This window comes from Chroicocephalus ridibundus, chromosome 2 (genome assembly GCF_963924245.1).
Source record: "Chroicocephalus ridibundus chromosome 2, bChrRid1.1, whole genome shotgun sequence".
NCBI classification, from domain to species: Eukaryota; Metazoa; Chordata; class Aves; order Charadriiformes; family Laridae; genus Chroicocephalus; species Chroicocephalus ridibundus.
In genome coordinates, this window is record NC_086285.1 from 86,691,278 (window position 1) to 86,703,956 (window position 12,679).

The 12,679-nt window shown below is 36.4% G+C and overlaps 1 protein-coding gene across 13 annotated transcripts in view; it reads left to right on the top strand.

The window, feature by feature from the left end:
* CDH18 (cadherin 18) overlaps positions 1-12,679 on the top strand; it is a 582,930-nt gene that overhangs the window by 439,714 nt on the left and 130,537 nt on the right. For all 13 annotated transcript variants that reach the window (XM_063326107.1, XM_063326119.1, XM_063326112.1 and 10 more), the window contains one exon: positions 6,796-6,915. In XM_063326107.1, the coding sequence (XP_063182177.1) occupies positions 6,796-6,915 (120 nt within the window). The remainder of the gene's footprint in view (positions 1-6,795; positions 6,916-12,679) is intronic.

Here is a 12,679-nt window from a genome sequence, read left to right on the forward strand (position 1 = left end):
AATAGTTCCTTGATTTTCTTCTCAAAATGTCCTCTGTACATGACGTTCTGAAAAATTATCTACCTGTCTGCATCATACTTGTCTTGTCCTAACACTTTGTTCTTTGTAGGTACTTGCAATACCTTTCTTCATTTACAGTCCTCTCTCTTCCAAGTCCTCCCACAGTGTGCTACTTCAGGTGTCTCTTCCCAGCTGTGGAGAGTTCTAAGCCTTTTTTTTCCTGTGGTCCTTTATGCACCAAGAATGCATGAAGGGAGAAACATCTTCCTTCGGTCCCCTTTTATTTTGTTTTCTCTTCTTCTTTCATAGGTCATTGTTCCCATATTACCCTTCAACTCCCCTTTTATGAATATTCTCTTTTCCACAGTGTGTTTCCCTCTAACTAGGAATTGCTACCTCATCTTTGCTTGTAATTTCTATTTCCCGTTCCTCCCACATTTTATTATAACTATTTATTAACATTATTATTTCTAATAGCCTCTTCTGGGTCTCTACCAGAAAAAACAATCTTTATTAGCCATTCTTGTTTGGTCAGTATCTAGCTAATAAAGATTTTCACGTTATAGCTCAAATATATTTTCATTCCATAAAAATCATTTGCAAATTGTTTATTGTTCTCTTAAATCAAGCTACCTCTTAAATACTGACTTCTTGATCTCATCTGCTACTTCTCAGAGCTATAAACATATAGATCACCATTCCATCTACACAGTGATGCTAGTGCATATAACAGGACATGCAGAATTACCTATTTTAAGCATACTATCGCAAATATGATTCCCATGAGAAATTTATGGAAGTACAGAAGGGGTAATTTCAGTGAGTAATGCCTTAACACCAGGACTATTTAAGCAATGCATCTTTGTATGACAGTGGGGGGATAGAGCTGCCAGTGAGAATATTGTGGGCCTGTATGAAACCTCTTCAGTTGTCTTTGATAATTCACTGTGGCACAAAGCTTTCCTGTTAGAGTTGCACTTCATTTCAGTAACATCTAAGCTCTTATCTCAGCTTTCATCAATCACACACTGTCTTGATGTGAAATTCATTTCCTTTATTGGCTGTCTCCAAAAACACATAATTCTGTCTTCCTCTTTCTTCAGTTTCTTTTGTCTTTAATGGAGACCATTTTAATTAATTGATTATTTTTTCCCCTGTGGAAGCCTTTTATTTTCTGCATAGGAGGAAAGACAGTGGAAAGGAAATCAATGTTATCCTCAAAGTCAAAGTCAAAAGCAGCTAATATTATTATTATTTTTTTTTCATTCTATTTATAGAAGTTCTCCTTTTTTCATGCTCTCAAGATGTAGCATTCTTACATAGATGTTAGTCATAATTCTATAGTAGTCAGAATCTTGGTATTACTGAACAACTGCGTTATACAAGTTACTGTTTTCCAAAGAACAATTTGAATAGTTAATCTGGGATGGCAACTTGAGTTATAAAGCAGACTGGGTTATGGTAAACCAAGGAAGATTTAGTCATAAAATAAAGCATTAATGTGTATGTTTTATAAATGAAATACTTTACTGGTTGTACCTGAGGTAAATCATCAAAATATCTATTCCAAAAAGCTTTCTTCTTGTGTGAATAAAGCTGAATTTTTACATCCCACCATACAGGCGATCTGATGTCGGTATATAATTTTGTTGTAAATTTGTGATCATTATTTTCTTTTTCCCTTATTGATTTGTTTGTGTTTGTTGCATACTGAAATAATTTTATTATCTGCAGTCTCAGGAAGACTAATTCTATTATTGCTTCCACAGGATACATTCTTTCAGTCAAATAATCAAGATCCCTGTGCCATTTTTATTAGTTCTGTAATGAGTACATTTTTTTTACCTTTAGTTGTGGAGTCTATACAAAATTGAACTTCTTGTTGTTATTTTATGAATTCCTAAGGATGCTTCATTACTTTAAAAAATTCTTCCACTTTTTTTACATGGTCATTTAAAAAACTTTCAGTGTTACTGTCTCTCTGTAACAGCACTCATGCTGAGTGGCAGGTGGTATTTTTGATCTTTGTTGTGCTGTTTAGTTTCAGCAGCAGGTTCCTGTCTGTCTTCTCAAGAAGTTAGCTGGTATTTTTCCCGCAAGTTGAAACTTTCTTGATCTGCCTCTAAAAGCTGTAGGACCTTTCTGACCTTCCTTTTTTTAGGTCACTGACAAGAAGGTACAGGTAATTTTTGTTAACTTATTTTTCAAATATTAGATCGCAGTGTTCATTGTGGCACAAAGTGAACATATTATTTAAGCTTTATGAACTATGCTGAAAGAGCTGAAAGAAAACACATATCCCTTGCCTTCATTGAACCTTTTTCCTGAAAGTTGGCTCAAGAACCAACATTTATATCTGAAATTACTTCTTCTACAGTGTAAGAAGCTCAATTTCATTGAGACTTATAACTATGCTCTGTTTTAAGGTTTAAGAGTCATCATTATCTAAATGTAAAAGGAAATAAAAACATTTTTCAATCAGTAAAAGCCTTCCATATCTGCTGATTTTCAGATAGCTTCAAAATGAGTGAAATATTGCATATTAAATTTTCTAGTGTTGAGGTCATGCATAAGAAGAGTATTCTCAATAAATTCTATGTAGGAAATTAAGAGACATACTGGAATTTTCTGAACTTCTTTCCAGGGTATCATAATGTGAGGTAGTCATCATTTCGGATAATCTGGAAAACAATATTCATGGTGTTTGTAAATATGATTTGTATGAAAAGTCCCTATTTATCTTCCTGTGTTGTTTGTTTTTTATCTTCTAATGAAGATAGAGAACAAAAAAAAAAAAGAGGTTTTTTACAGTAAGGATCTGGATCAGTAATATAGCCACTGGACTCAAAGTGTTGAGTTCCTGGTGAAATCACTATTTTCTAATGTAGAATGAAACTAAAACACATTGTGTTGATTTGTTAGTTAGTGTTTTAAGACAATTTTAAGAATTAGTTTAGTTAGGCAGGAAATCCCTGTGTTCATTAAACTTCACCTTTTTTTCACTTATCTTACTTTTTGTTCAATATTGATCCATTTGAGATTTTAACAGTGCAGCAAACTATGGAAAGTCATGCATACAGATTTGTGTTCTCAACAGACATGTTTTATCGAACTGCCTCATTAAACATTAAAAATTTGTCTTCAGAGAGAAAAACTGAAGTATTTCCCTTGAGCTTTTCTTTTATATATAACTTTACAAAATTTTTTATTGTAAACATATTTAAAAAAAAGAGCAAAACAAAAGAAGAGATTTTGAAATAAAACTACAATTTGATTTCCCAAATGAAATGATCCTTTTCTTGATAATAGAAAAAAGGCAAAGCTTACAGAGTGGTGTTCAGAGCATACAGACATATTTCACAGCTCTGTATAGAGCATTAGCTAAGAAAACAGAATTCCCAATATGTAATCTCTAAACTGTAGCGGGAAATCATGTGGAATGGTAGCTGTACTATGAATAAGCAGAGGCTCCACTTTGGGGAAAAAAGTCTTTTTTATTGCCTAACTGGAGTGTCAAAATGCTTTCATAGCAAAATTTCGAGTTTTTCTTGACAGGCTTTTTCACAGAAGTTAGTGAATAAAGTATGGAAGGTATGCCTCTGGGTCTGATGTTCATATCTGTTCTGAGGTCTCCAGGGAAATTAGATCCTTATTTTTGTATTAGATTATTTTCTTCAGAATTGTTAACGTTAAAAATAGCAAGGCAGCTGTACTGTATACTTTTCCATCTAAATCCTTCATTACACATAGCTCAACAGCAAAAATTGATGCTGCATTTGAATGGTGCAAATATATGTGGAATCATGATTTGTCTGTCATGTTGATGAGCTGAATGATGCTAACTTTGAAAGGAGTGATTGGAAGGTAAAGGTACCCTCTTTACCTTTTTTCTTACAAGGCATTCTAACCACCAGCTTCCACGACCTGCCTTTCCTCTTGACTCAGCAAACCAGGGAAGAGTTAGCGAAAAGGCCAGTATATCTTATAAGACGCTGAGCATTCTTGTGTAATACAGTGAAAAAGTTAAGCATCTGATGAGCTACATCGCACTGAATGAGGGTTTGAGAGGTGGGGTGGGGGGTTGAGTTAAAACTTGTGATTCTAAGTGTTCTTTCTATGGAAAGAAAACACTTTGACACTATCCAATACTATTCAGTACCAAATTACTATTATCAGGTATTTCTTCAGAGAGATACAGATGTATTAGAAAATCACTGTGGCAGATTTTAAGGTATAATAGCATTCCATTCATGCAAAAATGACCTGTCAACTTCTTATGTGAGATATCACCTTTCACTAGCCCTCTTTCTTTGTCCCACATAAACGAGCAATACAAGCACTCAGATTCTATCCCCTACCCTTTAAAATACAGAGAGGACAGAAGAAAGTCTGTGAAGAATGAGAACCATGAAATCTCAGTATTTCTGTTATTTTCTTGTTCTGAAATAGCCAAAATCTGTTCATTCATTCCAAAGCCTACGTCGATTTTCTAGAACTCAGAGAAAAAGTGCAAATGGGAACTCAGCCGGTTAGACGAGTAGGTAACTGTTGGTCACTGTTTTCCTGGAAGCAGGAAAACCTATAGAAAAAAAGGTACAGAAGTTGCCCAGCACTCCGAGTAGCAAACTCTGGTAGGTGACTGACTATACCTATTGGATGGGTAAGATTTTGTTGTATGCAATTAAAAAAAAATAAAAATATGTATCAGTAACCTATTAATCTTTAATAATTCCACGAGATTCCAACATAAAATAATGAAGCCATGAATAATGGTAAAACAACAAATTAGTGCGGACAGCCCTTCATCCTTGAGTACAACAAGCTTAACTAGAAGACGGAAAGGTTACAGCTTTTCTACCTCAAGTTAGAAAGTATTGCCAAACTGGGCTACAGAAATACATCATTATGGTATTTAAAGAAGCTACAGAATATGGGAAAATATGCATTTTCTGTTCTTTGAAGTGACCTGATGTGGTTTGGAGGAACTCTTATTCTAAGTTTAGATAGCAAATAAGTACAACTGAATAGTTCCCTAGACCATTTTAAGAAAATTGCATTAACTTTAATTCACCTCTGTTTACCTTGTTACATAAACACAAATACAGTAATATAGTCAGTTTTACCATTAACTCCTCAATAACTATCAACAGAGTACTAGGTCCAACTTGATTTTATTACAATATTCAACTTCAAATTCATCAAGGTATCCTTATATCTGCTGTGTGAATGTGCGTCTATGTGTCTATGAGACTGCATGCATTTGGTCTATTCAGAGACCTGAAGACACTATGTTTAAGTATGTAGACACATTTGCTGTACCTTTTGTTAAATCTCCAGTAGAGATACAAAAAAAGCAACTTTCAGTGTCCAAGTTAATGTGGCACAAATGAATGAATAGTTTCTCAAAGTGAAGAATCCAAATCTGTGAAGATTTGCATGCTTGCTTGCTGTACTCGAAGTGAGACTCCCTGATTTTAGGTATTTCTATTCCCAGTATACACTGAGGTTGTGCACATTAACAAACAGTTCTGTGCAATAGAAACTGATCTATGAAGTTAAACAGTTGGAACTGAGGACCTGATATCCTCAGTTATGTTTTTTGGAAGTCTTATTTCAGACTAGCTCTTGTCTGGTCTCTGAGACTAAGTGGCCATTAGCAGTCAGAATAAATCAGATATGCTGCTAAAGTGCATCTTCTGGTTTAGTGTCATCCAAAGAAATCCAGTTAGCATGCTCTGAAACTGTTCCATGAGGCAAATCAAAGTACGACAAGTGAGGGAGATCAAGGGATTCAATTCAAAAGCATACTTCCCCTTAAAACTAAGATGTGAAAATGAATACCCCAGAGTGGAGGTGATACCTCAGTGGTTAATTTAACTGAGAAGCCGCTTTCAGACACAGAATTACAAGAGAACAGCTTGTAATGTTATTATTTTTCCTGTATTTTAATACTGGGACAAAGAAGTCTATAGAAAGATAAACAAGTGGGATAAAGACTGAACCTTATTAACTTGCCAATTTTTCATTTACTGATTTCTTGTGTGAAGTGTTGGGCAGTGATAGCAAAAAAGATTAATCATTAAACGTCTTGAAAAATACAGTAAAATGTAATATCACTCATCTCTGTGCAGTACTTAAGCATTTTATTTGCTACAAAGTGTTACTCATAACTTATCCCACTTAGTGACATACTAGACTGATTTTATTTTTCTAATGGTGTTTATTAACAGCATACAAATATTTGTCTTTTGAACTCCTTATCATTCTAATTTGGATCCATCATTGGAATTCCAACAAGGTTCTAGTAGTGATTTCATTTTCAGAGTTTTGATGCCTTCCAATAGCTGGATTTTTTGATTCCGTTATTATTTCTTATTGGTTAGGGGGTGTTTAAGCAAATTATTTTAAATATGCACTTCAACATTAATTTGTATTGTAGATGAAGATAATCACGAAGTCTTTAAATATGAGTTGTTTAGAAGTCTAAGAAATATCCAAGTTTGACTTGTATATGTGTGAACATGCATATGTATGCATGCTATGTAGTTACTATTTACATTTATATATATGTAATTGTTACATATACATATATAGAGAGAAAGATAAAAAAGTTTTTTCAAATGAGTATAAATAGTTTACCTTAAAAATACGATAGGATAATAACATATAGAGAAAATGTTCTGTATCTCTCAATTGTAGAATGTGAGGAGCGTCGAGGTTTCAAAAAAACAACTAAAAATATTTATATTTGTTAGAAAATTCTATTTATTAACCATTATTTTCCTGTATGTACAGGTACGTCTGTTCTACAGGTGACAGCCACAGATGCAGATGACCCTACGTATGGAAACAGCGCCAGAGTAGTGTACAGTATTCTTCAGGGACAGCCATATTTCTCTGTTGACCCTAAAACAGGTGAGTATTTTATATTTCTCTCAGAGTGATTTGGCTAATATGTTGCTGTTAATTAAGTCTGGTAAATGAAATCCAATGCACAAAATGCAGGTGGTGGGATTTTTTTTTTTTTAAAATTCTTATTATATCCTACTTCTTGCTTTAACACTGTGAAATTCAGGGGTTGCTGTGTTTTGCTGAATACTAAAATGAGCCTACTGCATACAGAATTAATTCTGTACCATGCCGTGATGTAAACCATTCAGCCAAACTGGAATAGCACTTTTCCATATTTTCAATCCTCTGTTTAGGAAGTGACTCAAGTGTGCATAATACATTATGATTTTAAATGCTTTGGTTTGCTTGAAGGATAGGCTTGGGAGGATTATTGAATGTGTGCTTCAACACATATACCATAATGAATTTATATTATTCTTGTATTTATAAAACTGCAGTATTGCCATTTCACTGAAAATTTATTCTATGAGTCAAGAAGTAGAATGAGTTGAAATATTTATGCTTAAACTCTATGCGTCGCCCTCTCCTTTTTTCCACAAAGTGTAGGATATGTGTAATGAATCTAAATTAGTTTCTTTAAAGAGAGAAGAAATCTCTTTTGGGGATAGGGGTTCTTACTAGTTTTGGATTTTCGGAAGAGCATTATCTTAAATATTAATATGATGGAGTATTTTTAGCGCACATTTATAGTCCTTACTAATGAGTAAATATAATTTAAGAAAGTACTTTTTTTTCATCTGAATTTTGTAAGTATTTTTCACTACCTATTTCAAAGCTTTAATAGTGAGGGGAAAGAATGAAATATAGTGATCCCTACACTTGACTGTAAGGAAGAATAATGATTTGCTAAAGTGAAGTAACTGTAGTGTAAATAGTTTTCATCGTAATGTTTTAACATTTAAGTGTCTTTGCTTGTGTACTTTAACCTCTGTGGAACTTGGAGGCATAAGCTTGCTTCATTACGGAGAGGAGTGTATCTGTGCCATCGCAGTTAGCTTTGAGGTTAGGCCTCCTTTGAGTGGGAGGCTGGACTCGATGACCCCCAGAGGTCTCTCCCAACCTAAATTATTCTAGAAATTTGTAAGCTCATGTTAGAAAGGACTAAGAGTGCAAAGCCTGACGGAATCCTGTTGGGGGACTATATAAGGTGCTGGGAGGCAATCCTGATGCAGGCCTGTTCATACATATGGTGTTTTGGGAATGACCGCCGGCACACACCTCGCCCAGCCACGTGTGAGTAGTAGTGGCACGGGCCAAAACCACTCTGAGGTACATATTAACAACTAAGGGTTATGGTACAGCAGTATAGTGTTCAAGCTTTCTCTGCCCTTATTTTACTTAGAAATACGATGCTGGTCTACATTTCTGCTTCTGTTTTGTCACTCTGAAGCAATGACCTATATTTTTTATTTTTATAATGGTGTGGAACTTGTAGTCTGGAGCTGCTATTTAGTCAGTGAAGAATTATAATGGATGTGCTCAGTGTCAGGTCTGTATCACAAAACAAAACAGTATTGTTATATAACTGTATATTATAAAGAAAGCAGATGGGAGTGTATTTTCAGTCCCCAAGCCTTAGGCTTTGACAGGGATTTAATAACACTTTATGAACTTAAACTGTTTTTAGTATGTGTATAGAATATCAAAATGTTTCTGATACCTTAGTCTATTAAAATGGCAAACGAAAAAATACCTTATGAGGTAAGTAGATAGTGAAACAGTGAAAAAAAATGGAGAAGACTTTCTGATTGCGTAAGTTGTCTTTTTATAATTCCAGAATAGCAGTTAATTTAATTTGACATGATATAATGGGAAGAAGTAGGATATTGGAAAAGATGGGAAAGTCTTGAAGAACTGGGTGTTTTACTATGAAATTTCCTTTGAATTTCTGGGGTTTAAGGCACTTGTTTTCTAAAAACATCACTCTTCTGAATTTGCAAGCCATTCTGTAACCTATTTTTCCGAAGGCTTGAATTGTTCAATTCCATCTTAGTTATATTTTATCTGAAAGTTTTCTGAAGTTACCGTGACATGCACAAGCTTCCTTTACAGTAAAGATGTAGAAGGGCCAAAACAGGGAAAAAGACAAAGAAAGGTCCCAACGTTCATGACTGAATGTAACCTTTGTGAAGCCTAAGGATCTTTTATGGCTATCAGTAAAGGTTCTTGGACCTATCGGATGCAGACATCAAGCTGTTCATAGCTTTAGTGTGAAGACTCACCTTAAGAAGTCTTCTGCTTCTAGCTTAATGCTGCCTAAACTTCGTTTTAACCAACTTACTATCTGAAGATTTTAAAATTATAGATTTTTAGGAATTTAGTTTAGTATAGTTTAAATAGGATTTTATAATTCACACATCTAAAATGAAATAGCAGGCCAGCACCAAATTACAAACTTTGAAGTAAAAACAGCTGTATTCTTGGCAGAAGAACACCTCTGTTAGCTTATCTGATAAAAGGCTCATGTCTACACACAAGAAGGAGGGCAGAGGTGCAGCGCTGGGAGAGTACGTATCCAGGTATCCCTGCCCTAATTAGAGACTCGATCTTGGGCTGATCCCACGGATGTCCCTGGAGATCCTCAGCCCCATGGGCCAAGGCTGAAATCCATCATGAGGAGTGAACAGGAGATGCTGCCTTGATCACCCTTCAGGCTGAGGGAGCTACTGCTTACAGGGGTATGGGACACATTATGGAATGCAGGGAAGAGATTTATGGTATAGTACTAGATTTATTCTGGGATGTTTATAGAGGAAAAACAACAAGCAAGGAAAGGTAGATATTGAGATGGTTTAGGGAGGAAAAAACAAGGAAAAATAGAGAGATAAGGAGTTAAAAGGGGCCAGTCCTGTGTAAACAGGCTCTTACTCGGCACCATTGTCTAGTCATGCCCTGTGCTTGATCAGTGCAGTCTGTCCTGTATCTTCTTATGCTCCACTTCTAACAGTTTTCCTGAGTAAAGGGACCCTCTGTATGCATGTGTGTCTGGAGGTTTAAGTGCCAGCAACTGGAGCTAGACCATGGCTCTGTGGGTCTCCATGGACCTGTGGTGTCAGCAAACTGGAGAGTACAGAGTGCGTGCTTATTGCATGGGAGTGAGTGTCACTGTGGGTCACTAGTGAGTGTCACTGTGGGTCACTACTGAGTGTCAGGCTGGAGTAACCAGTAAGTTGGATGAGTGACTTGGGTACCAGGTATCCATGTGACCAAAAGTCTGGGCCAGACACTGGAAAGACCAGGGAGTTCATGAGTGAACTGTTGTAGGGGTCCAGAAGTCCAGACTGACAATGGGAGCGACTGTATGATCTGTGGGTTGACCAAGAGGCCTGTTTGCGCCTGTGTGTCTTTCTGCATGAGGCAAGGGGAGACCAGGGAGTCAGGAGCCAGCTCCTGGATGTCCTGAGTGTCAAAGCTAGCTACTGAGAGCCCATAATATATATGTGGGGGTGTCAGTGGGCATGCAAGGTAACTGGGAGGCTGGAGGGTCCAGGGCCAGTTACTGGATACATGGTAGTACCTGAGGCCCATTACTGAACGGTGTGGAGTGTGCTGGGGTGGGCGGGGATGTGGGGATGTGTGAGTGTGTCCAAGTTTAAAGGCAGATCTGTACCAGCAACTGGAGGGGAGCTGCAGGCTTTGGACTTGTATATTCAGGTGCCAGCAGTGGGGAGACTGGGGATCCAGGTGCCAGCTACTGGATATGCCAAGTGTCTAAGGCAAGTTACAGGAGGGATCCATGTTGAGCACATGTGCGTATTTCCAACTAAACTGTCCTTCCTCCTGATCAGACGGAGGAGGATGAGGTTGTTTGTGCCATGTCTGTTTAAGCGCTGAGTGTTTCTATCGGTGTGTTGCCCGCTGCGTGTCAGTGCAGCACCTGTGTGAGTGCCGCTTGGGAACACGCGCGCAGCCTCACTACTGCTTCTGAATCACAGATTAGAAACAGGGAGTTGCTGCAACCTCATCTCCATCCAGATTTGCCAGCTCCTAACAATCTTTAGTTTTTCAGGTGATTGGCTCCAGGGCCTGTGTTTTGCTTTTTTTTTTTTTTTTTTATTTTCCCGTGGGAAGGAAGAATTGTAAACTCTGTGAGTGTGTAGAAATTTGCTGCAACTGTGTTGTTATGACTGTGAATGTCAGAACTACTGTCCGTGCATAACATCAAGTGTAAGGTTTTCAAAGTCCTTTGAATTTGAATGGCTTTCTAGGAAGGGTTTTGTATTCATGTTTATTAATTACTTTTAGTAATTAGCTATGTAATTAGTAATTAGCCGTGATAGCCTTTGTTGGTTCTTCTTTGCTTTCCTCCCCAGTTGCAGCAAAATATTCTGCTGAATTTTTATAAATAAGTATGTATTAATAATGCTGATGAAAGAGAGAGAAGTTAACGTCTAGATCCTTGGTGCATTTGCAAAGATTATGTGTGTAGGATTATGTGATTTTTTAAATCAAAATATTCAGGGAACCTCAGAAAACATGAGTCGTTTATCCTTTTACAGTACCATTAACATCACTGTAAAAATAAAATAAAATAAAAATAAGTTATTAACGAAGAGTCAAGCAAGTAGTTTATTAATATACTTATTAATATATTATTTTATTAACATACATTAATATTTTAATATGGTTCCCCCTCACCACAGAACATCTGAACATCTTTTGAAATGCCCAAAAGCACATGAAAACTTTTCCTGGGAGTATGAGTTTCAAATTTAATACCCGCCTTTCCCAAAGCATAAGGTCTTTTGATCCATGAACTTGGTGTAGGATTGTTCTTTGCATATGTTAACTGTGGCTCATAACAGTTAACATTTGACTGGTAACCCAACCCCAGAAGCTAATTTTTTTCTGAGGAAACCTCAAATTAGACTGTGGGTTCTTTTGTAATGGCTGTAGAAGCTCTCTTTCAGTTGCCACATGCTTCAGGAATGAAAGTGAATCCCATAGTCCAGTTCTGCTGCTTACATAGTAAACCTGTATCTGGAAGATGTTAGCTACACACAGCTCTTCCCAGATGGATCAGCCTTTCTGAACAGAACATACAGACTGAATTAATCCGTGAGGCATTTGTCCTTTCAAATCAGCAGTTCTGGTTGTAACTGTGATGAAATAAGAGGTAAAAGCCTCGTTCTTTGCAGTTTCGAGTTGAAATGTAGACACTGGTTGGATAGATGGGAAATACATTCATCATTGAATTGAATGACTGTGAAAAGAGACTACATATTTGTATTTATTTGTATTAATAATGATCTGCTGTTACAGCAGTAGTATTACAAAGTTCTTAATCATGTATCAACTTGTTCAGGGCTTTTTACTTGAAGATATTAAATAGTAAAGAAATATTTGTGCCTATTTATGAAAGAACATCACTGCAAATTAGTACAGACTAATTATGAAGTGTGAGGAGAGTGTCAACCTCCCTCTGCTTTCCGTCTTCATAAGAAAATGAACAATGCCTTCAAGCATCCCTCTAAGAAATGACATGTTCACTGCTTATCTAGTTTTGTTCCTGACTGAGAGCACAATAAAAATAATAAACATAGTCAATGGCTGAATAGATGCTTCCAAATATAAAGATGGGCCTCATGAACACCAAATGAGCAATCCTTGAAGTTCAAGACTTTTTGTCCTCATCTGTAACTATTATTCATGTCCTTTTCTAGAAGTGGGAATGGCATTCATATGGGAATGGCAGATTTTTTGGCATTATAATAAATAATATTTTAAGGCTGCATGTGTATTCCTCCGGGAAACAAGAAAAAAATAT